General features: G+C 36.1%; 1 protein-coding gene across 4 annotated transcripts in view; it reads left to right on the top strand.

Moving 5' to 3' along the window:
• Window positions 1-20689, top strand: part of LOC109107397 (VPS10 domain-containing receptor SorCS2-like) — a 163892-nt gene that overhangs the window by 77275 nt on the left and 65928 nt on the right. For all 4 annotated transcript variants that reach the window (XM_042760496.1, XM_042760498.1, XM_042760497.1 and 1 more), the window contains exon 3: window positions 17977-18076. In XM_042760496.1, the coding sequence (XP_042616430.1) occupies window positions 17977-18076 (100 nt within the window). The remainder of the gene's footprint in view (window positions 1-17976; window positions 18077-20689) is intronic.

Genomic DNA, 20689 nt, shown 5'->3' on the forward strand with positions numbered 1-20689 from the left:
GTGTTCCTAAATTACTATACAGCATGACTCATCAGTGCCGTGGCTTAAAAATATATATTTCAGTTAAATCTTCCTTTTTTTTTGTCTTTGTCATAATTGTGAGTGTGCAGTTTGAGTTGAATTTGAGTTTAAAGACACAAATATAAAGCACAGAGTAGTCTGAGTCCTGAACAAATGGTTCTTATATGACTCTTCTTTTAATGAATCAGTCTAAAAGACTCAGGAACTCTGAATTTATCATGGTGGTTTCTGAATTATCACCACTTACTGAACCACTATGTCAGAAAGGAACTTTTTTTTATTAAAGGGGAAGTATTTGCAACTGCAGCTGATTTTTCAGACGGGTTTTTTTTTTTTTTTTTCAGTTGAGTGAGGGTCGTTACCATGCTATGTGTACTTAATGTTAATAAAATTCAATGGTGATGAAGTAAAAAAAAAAAAAAAATTGTTACAAAAACTGCTGTACGAAACACTAGATTTACTTGCATTATATAGACATTTTACAGGATCTAAGTCAAAGCCATTTTCCTTCCATGTTTACTTTGTTTCAGTTCAATGAGATTCAAAGCAGCTGGAAATCTCTTGTGTTGTGTTGTGTATCAGGATAAAACATGGCTCTTTTGAGGAAGGATCAAAAAATATTGAAACTGAAATAGATCACTCCTCTTTCCTAGTCAAGGACTATGTGTTTCAATTATGCTAAGTGAACTGCTGCTTAGATTACCTGTCTCTTGTGCTATTGTACCTCACCCTGAGAGAGATTCATTTAATTAGATGGAGATGTGTAGATGGTTCTCAAAAGCTCCTCTCAGACAAGTTGTCAAGTGTCTTAGTCCCTGCTAACCCCCCACCATCACTAATACATTGATTACCTCAATGAGGCTTTAGATTTGTATCTGATTAATATCATTAATGGTTAGAAATGTGTCTCTCTTTTTTTTTTGCTTTTCAGGACCATATGAGACAAAAAAGGAGCAATGCTTCAAAAGAGCACCCTTTTTATTCTTGAATCTTTTTGTACAGCACTAGAATTGAGAATCTGAAAGAAATCTGTGAAAAATCCCTCTACAGGAACATTCCGAGATGTCAGACAACATTATTTAGAAAAAAAAAAAAATCATTAAAAATATAAATATATTTATTATATTATTACATGAATTATACTTCTATTTAAAATATGATATATATATATATATATATATATATATATATATATATATATATATATATATATATATATATATTCTATTGTTTTATACAAAGGCAATTAAAATGATAGATTAATCAAACTGCCTTATACTACAGTATACAAAGGATTTTAATTAATCTGTAACTTTTGTATAAAACAATAGAAGTCTACAGTATGTCCTCATTTAAATAGCCAAGTAAATGTGTGTGTAATTGTTTGTTTGTTTATTTTAGTGTGTGTGTGTGTGTGTGTGTGTGTGTGTTTGCTTAGCTAATGTGAAATTTTGACAAGAGTCCCTAGGGGAGGAACAGATGTACTTGTCTCTGAACTAACAGCCTGTTGACAATGTGCAGTGTCTGGTCACATGTGGGTTCTGTCAGAGAGAACACACACACAACACAGACCTTGTAAAGACACCCTCTTTGGCCCTTAATTGGATTGTTTGTGGTCTTCAGGGTTGTATGATGTGAGAGAGAGAGAAAGAGAGAGAGAGAGAGAGAGAGAGAGAGAGAGAGAGAGACACTCGAATTGGGTGTATTTGGGGCTTGTGTATGATGAATGTACAGGGGCGCTGGACTGGGGGTAAAACCAGTACTGATTACCAGGGCCTCATAGGAAGAGAGGGCCCTTGAAAAGTCTGGAATATATTTTATTTTACCTGGATATTTTCATCGGGGCCCATCAAGACTGTCTATGCATAGGGCCCGGGATCTTGTGCAATGCCCCTGTGAATGTAGTCAGTCCACAGCAAGTGTTTCTGTCTTTCTCACTCTTTCCTCCATGCTGATTGTGTCTTATTGGAATAATAATGTTCATTCTATTCGTTCATTCCTATATCTAGTTGTCTTTTGCTTTGTTAGTGTATGGTGTTACCACATAAAAATAAGCTCACATCAAATGATGGCACGTTTGATGATGGGCCAAAAACTGTTTTATCTCTTTCGGATACACAGCCCAGAAGCACCAGCTGACGACAAATTTATACATTATGAGTCCAGTATAAAAGCAAGTGTGCTTTTAATACAATTACATAAATGAGTTGCCTTTTTAAATCACACCCAATAAATTTCACAGTTATGAAAGACAAGCTTGTGACAGAATGAGGTTTTCAGTCCAACTATGCTTTCAGCAATCTCCGTTTTCAAAATGGGCAGCATTGTAAAATGTTAATGGATGCCATAATGCACAGTAGCTGATGGATGGCTACAAGAAGCTGCTGGGCTGTTTCAAAGGGCACATTTCTTGAGTGTTTTGTGGACACTTGGGGTGATATAACAGGGCAGATGTGTCATTTCAGTTCATCGGTCAATCACCATCACATTTACAATATTTATACTCACCTAATTTATTCAGCAACAAAATGTCAGAGACAGGAGAGATAAAATAGTTATATGGATGATTACACGGTTATCTGTCATATACTATATGTTTGCTAGCAGAATTGTCTTTAAAACCATGGGAAGTGGGCAGAGAGATATCAGATGTATTGTGGTTATATTGGATTTGTACATAAAGCATTTGCGATTTCATATTTCTATGTTGATCCCATTGGAATAGTGTGCTTTAAGATTATGGTATATTAATGAGCAGTTTCTTTGAGCCGGTTTATTTTTTGCTCTGTTTGTTTCTATCATAACTTGTTTGAAACAGAGCTCTATAAGCTTAGTTCCCATTAAGTGTTTGCGTTTTCCCTCTCAGATTAGATAAACTGTGAGGAGTGTTAAGGATGATATATTGTGGATTCCTCATTCAAACAGAGAGATTTGTGTCAGTGTACTTCCTTGTAAACAATTACCAGGGAGACAAACAAAGAACACAGTCAAACACACACACATACAGTAGTTAGTATAAAATAAGTCTTGCCTTCAAAGGATCCATCTAACCAAAACACTCTTTGTCAGGAAAGCTTTGACTCGCTGTTAGCTGCTTTCCCGTTTGTCACTGAACTTGCCATTTCTCCTTTGTTTGAACGATTGCTTCCCAGCTGTCTGGTGATGCCATGATGGGGAGTTTTACCTAGCGATATCACCCTTGAACCTAGTAGCAAACAAACTGTCTTTCAGATCTTCCATCGAGGGTCAAAGGTCAATTAGCATCTCGAAGATAAGAGAACCAAAGATTTAGTCAGTTGGAGAGAGATTGTTCAGTAGGTGATGTTAAAGGTTATATGGTAGCTGATAATAGAAGAATTATGTTGTATTACAGAACAAGAGTTTGCCTGACAGATCAATAGCATCTTATAGGACAGTGTTTCTCAACTGGTGGGTTGTGACCCAAAAGTGGGTCGCAAGACAGTTCTGAGTAGGTTGCCAAGTGTACAGTCAAAGATAAAACAACAAAAAGTGTAACCAACAACAACAAAAATTATTCGAAATTTTTTTTTGATGGGAGACTTTTATTTTGAAAGACGTTTGTGAAAGCTGTTGACACTTATATCAGATCAAAGACTATAGATGCAGTTTAAGTAAAAAGTGCCTGAGAAAAACGCACTGTCCCGATTCAGTATCTGCGGTCAGATCATGAGATGTTATCAGGCTTAATGTCAGTGTCATTATTCTATCGTTATTAAGTGATATTTTATTAAAAAATTTCGGGAGGAGCACATACAGATAATTAACATGGCCAGTCCATCATCAGTAATTACACCATCTATCCAATCAGCACAAGAGAGAACCCCTATAAATAATCAAAGCAGCCTTACCTTCATTATCTCTAGTCTTTCAGCATTCGGTTCGCTCCGTTTGCCATCTTATTACAGACCCAATTTCCTGTCCAACGAAGACAACTATTCCGGGGATTTTTTCAGCTCTGCCGCAATTTGTCGGCCCCATGATCACTCCTACCCCACCAGACACGGCCGCCGAGCACAAGGCTTCATCGCGGCCGCTGCTCTTCTCGACCAGCCACACACTGTGGCCAATAGACCGTGCAAAGCCCCGAGCTTGCTTCGATCGACACCACCATTGTCCCGCACAAGACCCTGCTCTCATACCAATTTACTTACTTTCACTGCTGGTCATATGCTCTCCATATGAGCATGTATGTGACAAATAAAAACCTTGAATCTTGAAATCTTGAATCTCATCGAGCGCTGGGTCCCAGCAGCAGCAGGCCTTCAACGAGGCTTGGCCGTGCCCCAGATCTCTCCGCAGCAAAGCCTAACTCGCTTCCCGCTGTGGCTTAGCCTTTCACCGCAGTTTGAGGCAAATTAATTAATTTTCAGGTGAAGTCGCTAAAAGCAGGTTTTTGTGGCTAAAGTTTGTTAAAGGACGTTATTAGAAGCCAAATTCTCTGCCTAGATACCTCCACAACAAACGTATACCGAAGGATGTTCAGCACCCCTCTAACATTTAGACTTGCTTTTTGGGGCGTTATAAATGCACATATCTGGCTGCTGTCCTGTTGTAATTGCATTTTTGAGGGAGCGAGCAGTCCTACCTTCTTTATTTCTAGTGCAGTCCTATCTTCTTTCAGGGGGAGTATCCCTTTTATAAATAAAATCTTTCACCAGAAAAACAAGCTATCCTGTTCTGTCAGACATTATACGGTGCTCATAGCACGCACTCTTCAATTACACACGCAAATGCGGTGGCGCACGCTATATATCATTTCACTAAAGCACTTAGTAAGAAACTACAAGCATGCAACCTGTGAAATAAAAGTAAGGTACTTTGTGTGTTAGCTGGGAAGGATTTGCATGAAGGTATGATATTCATTCTATTCAGGAGCAGTTTCCATGTTTCATTAACAGTTCATGTTAGTATTGCGTATTCACCATGGTAACTGTTGTTTCCATAACCCAAAAATGTTGTTTTAACTTTGTAATATTTTGTATATGTTTGAATGACTGTGGACCCATTCATACTAATTTAATTGTATTAGCAAAAACTAGTTTGGGACAGCTGTGTAATAGCCTTACCTTATAGCAGTGGCATAACTTTGTTTTAAAAAATGTGTAGGACAGGAGTGTGTGGAATGTGGAGTACGATAATAATTAAAAAAGGAAAAAAGAAATTGCAAAAGAAAAAAAATATTGTCCATAAATCAATTGCCAATAGTACAATGCAATTGCCAATGCGCTGGCATGAGCTCACCACTGGACCTGCCAGTTACTACCTCTGGGTGATGCAGCTTCTTCCTACACAACTCACCATATGTGCCGTGGAGGATTGCTGCAAGTTGAGGGTTGGCTGCTCATTAAGCAGGAGGGCTATCTGTGCACAGAGAGCCTTGAGTTTCATCTCCTCTCAATGAGGACAGTTGGGTTCGACAATTGCGTCTTCCGTGTGGGCGCAGCCCAGGCAAAAGACACACCAGGCATGTCCGACTGGGAGCTCGGTGGGTCCCGCACGAGCATTGCCAGACTTGATTGACATTGTTGATCTCACTGGAATGCTTGAAGGGGAAGAGAATAATCCACTTGTTCACGGCGAGAAAGGCTTCTAGCGTGCAGTATGAAGGGGGCAGTGCCGCTCCCCAATTCGCACACTTGAAAGCCATTGGCTATTGCAATGCAGCGTTATTCAATCAGGCTTCAGTATTTCTAGGAGAAAGGTGTTTTCCAAATGCGTCAGCATCTGATGTGTTGTTGAGAGACAAATATCGATGGGAAACAACAGATTCCAGCACCCTGGTTGCATCTTATTTAACAGAAATGAATGTCATATTTTTTATATGCTTTAGTTACATCCATGGTGTGAGATGTTTAAAAAAAAATTATATCGACCATGGCAAATAGTGGCGGGGACATGTCCCATCCATAAATTACGCCTATGCCTTATAGGCTGTTTTTTCATCAGTATTAGTCATATTTTTGCAATATATGTGTATTTTAAGTAAAGGGGGATGGTACTTGTGTGTATGTCAACAAGTTTATATATATATATATATATATATATATATATATATATATATATATATATATATATATCATGGTGTCGTGGCTTGATGACCTTAATTGGGAAAATATGTGTGGTCCTGTGGCCAAACCAGTTGACCACCATTGTTATAGAGATATAATGTTAATAAAGAGAATAAAGTGATCATTTTAAAGGCATTTTTTTTTAAATAAAGCGTTCATTTTACTGGATGGAATATGAATTGATTGATACATGTATATAAACTCAGATAGGACAAACACTCTTGAGTAATATCAACAAAAAAATCTAACTATCTGCAAGTGTTTGTATATTGTCATGTTCATGTAAAATATATTGGTTTGTGTAACTATAAATATATGCTGATGCAGGCTTTAAATAAGTATGCTTTATTGACCAATATCTCTGTAATATAATAGATCTATAGCTTACCTGTCAAATACTGACCATGGATCAATATATCATGTAATTTCATACAGTCACTGATTTGATTTTGTAATGATTTGTCTTAAAGTCTAGAGTGGGGCATTAAAATGAATTAGTACTTAGAAATAACATATTCCTTCACATACATTGTATCTATAGTAATAAATATAAAAGAAAACAATACTATCTGCATAAATACATATAGATATTCATATAAATAATGGCCTTTAAATTATGCAGTATTTTAGACTGTATTGTTGCTAGATTTTCCAATGAAATCTTGTGTTTCATGTCATATTTATATCTAATGCAGGAATAAGAAAAGTATTGAGAAAGTGAGAGAGAGAGAGAGAGAGTAGAAATAAAATTTGTCAGTGGTGTTTTGAATTTTCAGCCTGGTCCCAGCGGCCCTCACGAGGGTGTCATTTAGATAAATGCTCCCAATTACAGCACAGCTGCCCAGTACTCACAGGCACAAGATTCTGTCTGTGTTTCTGAAGGTGGAAATTAGAGTTTTTACCTCTGTGTATGTGTGTGTGCCTGAGGGTGTTTCTACACAATATTAAAAACCATACTACATTCTTAAAAAATAAATAAATAAAGGTTCTTTAAGGGCATCATTGGCTCCATGAAGAACCTTTAACATCCGTGGAACCTTTCAATTGCGCAAAGGGTTCTTTATAATGATTTATTTTTTAATTATTAAAATGTTTTTTGCCCATAAGAAAAAAAAATTATTTAAGAAATGTTCATTGTAAGCATCCAAAAAGGTTTTCTATGGCGTCTCTGTGAAAAGACATTTTTGGAACCTTTAAGAGTGTAGCATGATTTCTGTTTCAGAATGTTTATGTGACTGCTTTGGTTGTGTCCGTATCTAACCAGATTGTTTAATAGCTGCACAAGTCAGAATTATCACTGTGTTCCCAGCCTCACGTTGGCAGCTGACCAGGCCCCCGTTGCAACGCTGAGTGTTATGTCATGTTTCCCTCTGATTCAGCTCTGCTGTTTGGAGAAAATAACCTGTGTGGCAAATGCTGTTTTTTAACTTTCATCAAAGAATCCTGAAAAAAATGTGTCACTGTTTCAGTTTTCAACATTGATAATAAGAAAGATTTTTTGAGCAGATTTTTCTTTACATCACAGAAATAAATGACATTTTAATAAATATTTAAATAGAAAAGTTATTTTAAATGGTAAGAATATTTCACAATATTACTGGTTTACTGTGTTTTTGATCATATAAATGCAACGTTGATGAGCATAAGAGACTTCTTTTTTGAACAGTAGTGTAGGTTCAGAAATAAGTTCTATAAAATTATGTATTGTACTGTGAAGTGCTGACAGTTGTCAAGATTCCCCTGAGCTATTTGTAAACAATAGAAGTGTTCTGGTTAGCTTGAATGTTACTATGCTATTTACAGAATAGCGGTGAGGTAATGCCCTTTGGGAGAGTTGTAGGGTGGATGGTGGTGTTTGGTTTGAGAGAGATGTCAGAGCTAATCAAGACAGACATAGTGAGTCATTGTAGCTTTCATGAACACAGGGATTCATCAAGACTCGTTTCTCTCTCTACTGGCTCCCTCCAAATGATCTCTCCTTTTGGTTAACTGGTGGGTGAACCTTCCCCTACTAACTCAAGATACTCAGATGTGCAGTGTAGGTACAGTATGTGGGCTGGCTCACTGCTCCTCAGTTAGTTTTTAAATAATGACAGAATTTTATAGGCAAACTACTCCTTTAAATGGTTTCTCTAAAAAAAATTAAAAAAAAAGTTTATGTGTTGACCAAATTAATGGCACTAATATATAATCTGAACATACAGATTCTCGAAAAGCCATATCATAAACATTCCCTTTGTGGAACTGATGTGCCTTGAAATAGTCATACTGTAGATATGAGTTATGAAGTCTCATGACCTTTTCCTGCTCTCTGTGCAGTAAAAACCCTATGAAAGCCTTTCATAATAGTAAGTGAGAAGGCATTAGTGAGAATTAATTGCCCTCCTGCAGTATAATATGAGGGGTGTACATTAATCAGCAGTGGCTTAATAACTACCAAATACATTTCAGACATCTCTGAATGGAATGGCCATTTCATTGAGTTTTATCAAAAACTATATTGAAAAAAATGTGATAGAATTTCTTATTAAAAATGCATTTATTAATCTGTTACTGTTTGTTCTGTATCATCAGGTTAGCAGTTCTTTTATTTTGTTCTTAATTCTGTTTACTGTAATTCAGTTCACCTCACATCCTTGTACAGTAGCTGCATTTTGAAGTTTATGATATGTTAAGGCCCGTTCACACCAAGAACCATAAAAATAACTATATTAGCATTTACAACAGTGGACAATGTCGTCTGTTTATTCTCAGTGCACACTCATCTGCCGCTTTAAATTCTTGAGCTTGTTATAGCAAAATTGATCGATTAGCTGTCAATGTTTTTATCATTCATCAGCTGGAAAAAAATCTTTCTGAAAGTGATTCCAACGATATCGTTTCTCTGTGCCTTTATCATTATAGCTGTATTGTGGACACTTGCTTTACCCAGATCGCTGTGATTTTCCCTTGAAAGATCTATCTCTAATTTGACCACAACTCTTTTCTTATTGTATTCAGGTCACTATTATGTTTTTGGCAAAATTTAGACATGCTCTCATATTCTCTGCTACTGAACCTTCAGAGTGATCTTTTTGGCTGTTCTATCGCTTCTCTCGCAAGTCTTCTTGTTCGTGCAGAGAATTTTGATAGACAACCTTTTCTAAACTGAGTGGTTTGGTTCCGCTTCCACTTTCTGATATTTGAGCCAAATGAGCCCTCTGAGACATTCACACACTTGGAAATCATTTTTTCCTAATTTCAGCAGTTGTTGTGTTTATTTACAACTAATTTGGTATTCTCTTTAGTATTCATTTCAGTCTTTGAATCCTTTAACTGTGGGGTTTTCAGCCAGAAAATGCTTTTAATGATTCAAAGGTAGAAGCCAATTGTGAGGCAGTTGTATTTCTGTTTTGTTTTCTCTGCTTGTCATATTTCCCTTTTTCATTTTTTGTTAAGAATATCACAAAACAATGTAATATTGAAATAATTAATATTTAATTTAGTTCTTAGGAATAGATAACACAGCAAGCTGTATATTTCACTGTTATTTGCATTTCATTAAAACAGGTGAATTTGGCCTAAATACATTTACAAGACACTGTGTGTGCCAACATTCAGCACAAGAACATCTTGTTTATTAAATGCAGAAGACTAAAATACATCTAATTTTCACAACAACAAACACAAAGGATAAAAGGAAATCAGCATCAAGGCATAGGAGATATTAGGGGATATTTGCACAGTGGCACAGAAGTACCTTGTACTGTTGTAGCATTGGAGTAAACACTTCACAGATCCTCTTGAGCACTGATACCTGGTACCTCACGGCCTATTCTTCAACCTATTTCTCTTAATGGTGTGCAGGGTGTTTAAACAACTGACACAAATATGTGTCAGCAAAGACGTTGGATCCTTTTCAATGTTTTGTTCTTTAAGAATTCTTGAATGTTCTAATGTACTGTAGTTCGTTCTGTAGTTCTTTTGCATGTCAAAGTTGTGTAAATGTTCAAGAAATGCCACATTAATGTTATTTGCCAGTATTTTGGATGCTCTCCAATGGGCAGAAATTATGTACACTCTTTCTGTTGCATGATTTAGTAATTTAGATATTTTGATTTACAAATAGTCCTTTTTTAATGTCATAGACATTAACAGTTGTTTGTGCAAATGAAAAACATTCACTCAAGCTTTTACACTTTTGTTCATAATGACCCTGAGTCTAAGTGTTCCCAATTACAACTATGCATTTTGCAGACACTTTTATAAACACTTAACAGGCATTTCACACAAGGCATACATACTGTAATACAGATGCTTATGGCCACCTATGAATGCGTCATGCCACAACCAGTGAGGACCTCAATGTAGACTTTAACAAGGAGTGCAGTCTTTGTGCTTTCAACCACTGATTAATCTGGCTAAACTAAACTAAACTAAACTAAACTAAACTAAACTAAACTAAACTAAACTAAACTAAGGCTCTACCTACCTTCTTGTGTCATCCTGCTGGACAGACAACAATTCTTCTTTTCCCACTTAATGCTGGTGTGACATATCTCAATCAATATCAACACTGTATCTGTTCACTTAGACCAGAGGGAAACTGGATCACTAACTGAGAGCGTTTTTCTGTTACTGTCACCTGATGGAGTTTTGGTTCTTTGCCACCATTGCCTGGGCTCTAATATGCACTTAATATGTAGTAATTAGGGCTGCCCCCTAATAGTCGACGGGAAGAGGCTTGGTCGACCAAAATTTTATTAGTCGCTTAGTCGCAGAAAAATAAAATCCACAGGAAGTGGTGAGGTCACGCAGTCTGTGACGGACAGATTATAAACGGCTGGATTTTGTGGTAATACAGTAGACTACATCCAAATGCTTGCCTATCATTAATCAATCTCAAATATGGCAAATCATCTGAAAGTAGTAGCAACTTTACATGGCTTTACATCTAATGTTAACCTAGAAATATGTGTGCTGTTCAAGTGTCTGTGCAGTGTAAAAGCTGGACAGTAGCACGCTCACAGCATGACAGATGGAGGTGCAGTCCCTTGCTCTTATATACAAAAATAAATAATAAAACAAAAATAACATAATTTACTCAGCCATCCTTCTCCCCCAAGTTACGTCTTCTTATTTTCGTTTTCTTTGTGCAAAAAAAAAAGTATTCTCGTAGCATCGCAAAACTGAAGTTGAGCCACTGATGTCACATGGACTGTTTTACTGATGTATTTACTACGTTTCTGGACCTGGGAACATTTCAGTTGCATTACTGTCTATGGAGGGTCAGAGAGCTCTCTGATTTCATCAAAAATATATTAATTTGTGTTCCGAGGATGAACTAGGGTCTTATGGGTTCGGAACGACATGAGGGTGAGTAATTTATGACAATTTTCATTTTGGGGTGAACTTACCCTTTAAGCCGCAAACACAGAAAACACTAGTTTACCAATAGATTATTAAAATGTTAATGCAGTTTAATCTTACTGTTTTTCCTTGACACATTCATCATTATTACTTCTGCCAGTGTGCTGTGGCAAATTTATGCGTGCGCTTGAGTGCTTATTAGGCTATGTAGGCAATTAAAGGCTCATTATCATGATTTAAATGGTTTATTAAAAAATGTGCAATTAGTCGACTAATGCTTAAAATGAACGACTACTAGTCGACCAGAAAAATCTTTAGTCGAGGGCGGCCCTATTAGTAATATTATCGATATGCATGAACTGAATTAGGCTGGATAATGACACTGTTGTCTTCTAAACAGCTGCTTTATAGCTAAATCACATCTTGCAGCATCAACACTTGTATTGAACTGAATTGAATCAACATTCAACTGACTCAAGCTGAATAACGAATGCTATCTCTGCCTTCTATGGAACTGCTTATAGATGTATTGAATTTATTTCGAAATACATCTACTTTACTCTGTTATTGAACTGAACTGAACCAACACTAAACTGAGTTGAACTGTATAATGACACTATTGTCTTTTTAGAACTGCTTACAGCACAGTTTGATTCTGCTATTTTCTTATTTGTTACTGTGAAGCTGCAATCTTTATAAAGCTCTATAGAAATAAAGTGACATGATTTGACTTTACTTGACTGTCATCAGTTCATGCATTCCGTGTGAGTCATACTTATGACCTTGATGCTCTTAGCACCATGCTGTAGTGTTTGAGCTAAAGGAATTGCTATCCTTCTATAGATTTTCAAAGGTGGGGAAAGTTTTTTGACTGATTTAAGATTGTTTCCTTTAATTTATTTACATAGTAGATTTGAAAAATACTGAAATTTACTATAGTGGGCACATTACATTTGAGTTCCAGGCTTATCACAAGCAGATTTGAGCAGATTCACCAAGTATATTTTGGAAAGTATGTTTTATGGACATTGAATATGTGACCTCAGTTGATGAATGATGCTGAAGGGTGATTAAAAAATACAAATGAAATTGATTTAGAGTATTGAATCTAGATACATGTATAGTTGTCAAGTATACATACATGACGACTTGACTAAAACTCTAAAAACAACTCTGAATAGTTTAATGCTACAGTTAACCATCAGAATTATTTTACTGGATGTCTTTGTTTTCATCCTATTGCAGTTTATGGGAACCAAACATTTTCATATGTGGCATACTGTATCATGTTAGTAGCAGATCTCTGGAGGAGAGTGCAGTGGTTTTACAAGAGGATATAAGGAGGAAGCAATAATAGAAAAAAAAAAAAACATTTCTTTCTTAACTGCAAGTTCAACAACAAAAATAATTTAGTAGTACAAATAACAAAGAGCTTGCCATTGTCAGATCACCAGGACAAGACAAATTGCCTTTTTAAAATGCAGGGAGACTATTAAAGGTGCCGGTCATGGCAAATGTCTAGTTTTTGGAAGACCTGTCAGAGAATATTTATGACACCACTTTATGTAAATTATGTTTGACACTCTTGCAGTCCTCCTTCTGTGTCTCTAGTGGTGGTCTGAAGGATTTTAGTCAAACAGAACAGTCAAGGACAAGGACATGTACATGTACAATGCTTTGAAAAATAACATGCATATTCTTTGATGCGTAGATGCATTTGTACATTTTTCGATCTCACTGTTTTCCTCCAGCGCTTCCCTCCGAATACACAGGCTATTCTCATACCTTGAACCGTGTTTCAATGTGACAGTGAATGTCTGCACGGAGTATGACTCATGATCCCAAATGAATACAGGAAGTCACAATGTTTTCTGTTCATTTCCAATCTTGGAAACAGTTCACTTTTCCTCATGGCAAGAACTTGATTTATTCTGAGATTTAGATTTCCCTCAAAACTAATTTGACTTTATACAAGCTTTATGCATCATCAAGGGCTGTGAAGGATACACCATTATCAGTAGATTGGCTGATGATGTTGTTGATGGCAAAATATTTTATGCCTAATACATTTCAATTGTCTTGAAATGCACCTTGTTTTCCTTTTCTGTTAAAAAAAGAAATGTGGACTTTTATTCAGCAAAGAAGCATTGAATTGATCAAAAATGACAGTAAAGAACTTTATAATGTTACAAAAGGTCTGTATTTCAGATAAATGCTGTTCTTGTGAACTTTCTATTCATCAAAGAATCCTATAATAACATGTATCATGGTATCCATAAAAACTATTAAGCAACACAACTGTCAGGATTTATAATAATAAGAAATGTTTCTTAAGCACCAAATCAACATATTCGAAATGATTTCTGAAAATATATCCAAAAAATATATCCAAAAAAAGGTTATTTTAAATTGTATTAATTTTACACAATATAACTGATTTTACTGTATTTTTAATTAAATAAATACAACTTTGGGGTGCATAGGAGACTTCTTTCAAAAATATAAAAAAACATCTTAGACCAAAGCTTTTAAATATTTGTGTATACATTAATTTTGGAAATGTCAAAATCATTGATTGAAACACTGTTTATTTCATTGATGAATAATTTTAGATGCGCACATTGGAACTGTAGCATAGCCTATTGATCTATCCAGCTGGACATAAGCGAGTGTACACTTGCCGCATGTCTCATAAAATGTTAAAAAGATGTCAATATCCTTGAGTAAGAGAAGACCAGACATGTAAATAAATTTGAAAAGCATGACGATGCAAAAAATAACTAAATTTAACACAGTGTACGAGTACTGAATTCAGTTCTCTTTCACGTCGCATGAATGGAGAAATAAACATAAAATTATGTTGAATTGTCATTCGGTTTTAAAGGGACAGCAGCCTAATTTAGTTGCTGTTGTATGTGTCATTAATGTAATCAAGTAAAAAAAGACAGAGAAAATCACTCACTGCTCTTGACTGAATAACTTTAGTAACCCTAATGAGGATTAATCTAAATTTATTTATATAAATAAACATTTCTATTTGAAAGAATGAAGAATGTGATAAGTTGTTATATAGAATGGATATTATATAACCATTGGTATTTCATTGAAAGGAGGACCATGTTCTTGTTTCTTTATGAGAAGTGGTTTTATTAAAATCTGTGTCTATAGGCTATTGCATGATAAAGTCTAAATATCAAACCTAGCATTGGAAATTTTTGAAAAATGTTTAATAAATGCATTACACTAACTAAACCCTTTAGATTCTACTGTAGATTTAGTCAAAAACAAAAACAATTCAGATGACTAAAATATGACTAAAACTAAATGGCATTTTAATCAAAAGACTATAACTAAGACTAAATCAAAATTTGCTGTCAAAATGAACACTGATTGGAAATCAATTAGATTTGTTTTGAAGTTCAAAGCAGCATATTGTCCCTGTTCTCCTTCTCCACCTTTTGTTCCCTTCATGTTTCTTTATCATCCACACTCCTTCTTCACCAGTGGCATTAGTCCTGTCAGCTAATCAGTGGCATTAAATGAGCCATCCGATTAAGTTAGCATCATTAGCGAAACTTTGGCAACCGAAGTGCAGTGTGCCACACGATCCTCCAAATTAGCTTTATTAGTTACATAATGTTCCTCTGAAGCCTCTGACATTTCACTCTCCACAAGAGGATTTACTTAATGAGTTGGCTGTTTCTGGTGCTCGCTCCACCAACTCCGCTGATGACCTCTGCCGAGTTTGACTCCACTTTGGAGACGCCGTCATTGTCTGATTGCGTATTCTAATTAACAGGCTCGGCTCTTCTGAATGAATGGCATGTATTAGGTATTCAATTATGTTTTTTTATTATTTTTTTTTTGGTGTTTTTGTAAGCTAAGCTTTGTTAGCTAAGATAAGCGTGTTTTGGTTATAATCAAGCAAATTTTGAACAGTATAATAAAACACTGCCTTTCTTGTGATATACCATCTGTCATGTTGGAGTGGATTTGGAAACTGTATTAATAATTTTAGGATAGGACAAGGTTGATAACAAACACAAGAGAAAACGCTATGTAAAATGATAACATCTCAGTTTTTTTATGAATTTTTTTCTTCCTTTTATTATGTAGTGATTGTGGATGGGTTAACAAGCATTTCAAAATAGCACATTTACTCACATATTGACATGCTGCTTTGTCTATTAAACTGACAATAAAAAATAGTATTTAATATTTCATTTAAAATGTCCACTTTGAAAAGCACAATCCGTCATGTTCACTATCATCATGTTTAAATTTAAAAGGCTGTTTGTAAGATGTTGTTCCTGCAGACCTTCGTCTAGTTCCTCATCCTGCCATGATACCTCGCTGTGAGATCTTGGAAACATGGCATAATGATCAGCGGTAGCCCACTTTCCCCACCTTGCCCAGCCTTCCCTCCTGCTTTCATTTAAACCTCTTAAGCTGAAACACCTCTGTTCTGCTCCGTTCTGTCAAGTCAGAAACAAAAATGTGAGCTCAGCAGGAGCTCCAGAGAAGAGTTCTGTTCACTTCTGTTTTTAATTAGTTCTATGGGGGGAGTCTTTAGCGCTGTATGTTTGTGTTGAGAAATAGTTTTTGATCAGGCATCCTTTTTGCATCCTAAATCAGCTGCCAGTAGCAATATGCTTTCTCTCAACCTAACTGAGAGTATGTTAACAGTGAGTTAAAAGAAAGTGACATAGTCACTTTAAACATAACCCTGTAACCTTGACCTTGTTCTTAAGCACATTTCATGTAACCGTGTTGTGTGAGAATGATTGCTTCTGACAGTGTCAGTCTGGTTTAGGCCACAGATTTCTGCCTGGTTGATTTTTGCAAATATTTCCACACCTGTGATGCTGTCTTGTCATGTCTTATATTTACAGCAGTTCAAATAGCTTCATTATGAACTGACATCAATCTCTGGCTGGTTTATGTCACATTAACTGCCACACTTGAAACATAGTCATCTTAAAAACTGTTTTGACACTGTCCTCACCAAAGTCTGCTCACATTTTTAACATGCGCTGTGGTCAGGATCAAATTGAACATTCTTGTTAATTTCTTTCTGTTCGGTTGATAGTCTGAGTGTGTTTATCTGTTTGTCTCTTTCTGCCATTTCATATCATAACAGTCTTTAAAGCTATGTCTATATTAATCCGGATACATTTTAAAGCAGCATTTTCATTTCAGAACACTCTCCGTCCACATTAGCATGATAAAGCGTTTTCTCATCCACACCGAAACATCGGAAAACGTTAAAATCATCTTACAGTGCATGTGTATACAATAAAAGCTCACTGAGAGAGAGACCAGACATAATACATTTCACATGCTGTTCTTTTGGCATGATCATTTTATTAGTAAAATGTCCCATCACTTCCAGGTGCTTCCAGGATGCACTCAATCGTAATTCCATGTATGGTCTAAAACGCAATTCCCTTCATGTTTTGCCGCAGAGCAGCAATTTGTGAATAAATTGTCTGTCATCTTTGCAGCAATGTTATACGAATATTGGACAAAGTAACATATATCTTTAGCAACGCTGTGAAAGTGAATAGCACATAACAGACACATAACAGTACAAACAGAGATATCTATCGGTAGAGTATGCGTTGCATGACTAAACATGCGTCATTGTTTTCAAATACCTCCATTTTCACAGTCCACATTACAATGCGAATACAGCATTTTTAAATTATCCACTTGGGAGAGCATCTTTTCAAAAAGTTCTGTTTTCACAAGGACAAAAATGCCATCTCATTGTGGATGGAAGGCCAAAATGTAGAGAAAAAGATGTATTTGTCAATGTATCCGGAGTAGTGTAGACGTAGCCTTAGTTTGTTACATTCTGCAAAAACACAATGGCATAAACCTTTCAGAACGGCTGTTCAAAAACTGGTGTTTTCAAGCATTTATTATAGGTTTGTAAATGTCAGGACTACACTAGCATCCTTCCCAGTGCAGCCGTTTAGCTGATTTATGGAAAGTTTAATTTTTTGCTGACTGGTTTTGCTGACTCCCAGTTCAGTCCAAAAACAGTCAACATGAGCATGAGATCACTAGCAGTCAGAGGCCAAAAACAGCCAATTCTGAAAATGTTTATTTATTTTGTGCTTGCTGTGAATATTTCGAAGCCCAGTGTCATGTTTTCATATTTATGACATCTTAACATAGATTTGGAGTTGAAAAGCCATGAGAATGTTTACGAACAGTATCTTAACATTTAACCAAACAGTTCAAACCAATTCCAGTGTAAGAAAGTTGGGGGGAAAAAATCCATTTATTTTACTAAAAATATTATGTGTCAGAAAAACACACAACTGTACACAGTGGGTTATATGTTTGTGTTGCCTCTAAGTTCTAAATCAAATAATCTGAGTTTATCTAGATGGATATGCTTGTATTCCGCCATATTGTATGTTTCTGTGTTTGACTCAGTAATTAAACAGAATGTTAATATTAAGGAGATTACCTTTCTCTCTCTTTCTTGCTCCTTTCCTCCATGCAGATCCAGTGATTATGGGTCAACTTACACCAAGCTCAACCTGATGCCTGGGACAACCATCATAGTCACAAACTTCTACATCTGTCCCACCAATAAGAAAAAGGTGAGAGACTTTACTAAATCCTTTTACATTTTACTGCCATTTTAGTATCATGATGGATGCATATAATTGTGATATTAATTGTTATTTTCACCACATATGTTATTGAATATGTGAGTATGGTAATTATTTATCATGCACAGACACACTGAAATTAACACTCAGTTATAAATTATTAGCAATGGTGAATGTTTATGTATAGATCAGGGAGTCACATGACTATATAAAATTGTGAGACTTATGAGACTGATATGGTTCTTCTCACTTGATATTAGAATGCATTCATATACAGCTAATAAATATGTCCCATGAGTATGTGTGAGTATAATTAAATGTGAGGAGTTTAAGGTCATATGATTCCCCCGACCCACCCCCTTCCCTTATGGATATTGATGGTAATGATCACCCTAGAGCAACTATGACATATTCAAGCATGCCAAAGTCATCCTAATGAAGTTTACAGGGATCTCCTTCTCATTAGTAATCTCATCACAACATCTTAAACATGAACACACATCACAGCTGAATAAGTGCTAGCTGTCAAGAATAGGCGACATAGCAAAGACACGTCAAAGCTTGTATGCTATCTTCAGCACTTGATACAATGCACAATATTAATAATTCACAGGAAAATAACACTTACTCAAAATTATATGCGGTACATTTGAGGACATAGCTGTGTTTTGATGTTTGTGGCTGCAAAGCAAATTGCACAGGAAGCGTTGACTTCAGGAAATAGAGAAAATAGAGAAAAGTAAGTTCACAGTCACTCCTAATGGCGCAGCAGTCAAACCCCTTTCCCATGTCAGACTCCCTTATCTTCAAATCTCGAATGACCGTACCTTGACTGTTGACACAAAGAGTGTTTTGAACAGGGCAGGACAATACTTGCACTTTCTGCTGTGTCTGGGAAAAAGTGGCTTTCATGAAAACATACATTTTCAGGCTTCTAGTGAACAACCCTTGAGTGTCTTCATTGATGGCGCTGCCGTCTGGGGCACTTGTAGTGAGCCACAGGAAAAGCATCTATTTTCAGAGCTGGCAACATATTTCAACTCTGACTCATGCTGCTTATACAGTGGTTGTCATATTATGATGCTATTCATGATAATCATTCCTCTCTACTAGTCTTTATATCTATACACACAAAAACTGTATGTTGTGTGCTATTTCGCCAAGGTATAAGTATATACATACAAGTATAATTTTTAAAAAATGCTATTTGGTTGGGTGAGGTGTTGGGAGACATGTTCATTCATATTCATAAGATATGTTGAATATTGACATTTTTGACAAACTTTGATGGCAGTGTAAAATTAAGCAGAATTGATTTTAAAGGTGCTGCATGTAATTGATTGCTTAAAGCTGCAGTTTGTAAGTTTTGCCTCTTTGTCGCCATCTCTGTTGAAACCTGTAATTGTTATTTGCAAAATGTATTTTCTTTATGTGGGTTTTGCCTCAGCTCAGATAAATCTAATTGTTATACTTTGTTCTCAAATGATGATACATCAACATTGCGTGACAACATGTATTTAGTGTGTATTAGCATAATCTATAGATTTCAATTTATGTTGTCTAATCTCTAATTGTCATACCATTCCAACGTATTCGAAAGAAACTGGGTCAGAGATTTCAGAATCTGGGCAGATTCTACCCAACCTAAAAAGCTTTGGCATTCATTCTTAAATGTTTTATGACAAGAGAAATATTAAAATATAAATCAATGGGATAAATCAACTGTTCAATTTACAGTGTGTAAGGCTCATCTCAAAAAAAAGGAATGAATGACTCGTACCTGAAGACTCGGGTAATCAATTAATCATTTATCTTTCCGGTACAGTCTGCATAGCCAAAGCCACTAGAAGCAAGCCTGCAACCTTTAGCCAAAAAAGCGTAACAGCCAATGCTAACTCTTCTGGTTTGCCAGTATGTGGGAAAGGAGACCAGAGGTTGTTTTTTTAATAGAGGAGAGGCTTCACTACACTGAAGGAAACAGCTTATCATTTAATGCATCGACAGCCTATCAGCTTATCTCAAACATGTTTTACACTATTCAATACTTTTGGATTGAACTATTTTTAGAGTTTACACCGAAAAAAAAAATGCTGTTTTATAAGAGAAGTCACTGACTTTTTGCGATAGGTGGGATTCAGCTTACGGCACTTCTCATTCATTCCTATGGTAAACGGCTAGTGTCACGCAGCTCTGACTGAAATTCATTGACGTCAAGGCTGTAATGTGATTGGTTATAAAGGCACACATGATCCAAGTTGACCGTTACACTTTCTCCAATAGTAAGTAATACAGACCCTCTCATCTCCCTATAGTAAGACAATCTCTGGGATAGCTTTAAGGCCCCGATATACTTCAAACAAAGTTATTTTTTGTTCTTCATTTGGGGGCAAAGAGAAGTTGTAAAAGGCTGAGCGACGGTATACTGTTTTCGAATGTTCCAACACCCCTGCGCTGCTGGAGGTGGAGTGTAGATTAATGTAAATGTGTCGCGATGCTTGCGCATATGCCCTAAACACAATAAAGATGCAATGATGGTGTATCTAGGTGGGAGACGGGTACCAATGGTTAGAATATAAGACAAAAGAATAATGGTTAGCAGCA

This window comes from Cyprinus carpio, chromosome A7, assembly GCF_018340385.1.
Source record: "Cyprinus carpio isolate SPL01 chromosome A7, ASM1834038v1, whole genome shotgun sequence".
NCBI lineage: Eukaryota > Metazoa > Chordata > Actinopteri > Cypriniformes > Cyprinidae > Cyprinus > Cyprinus carpio.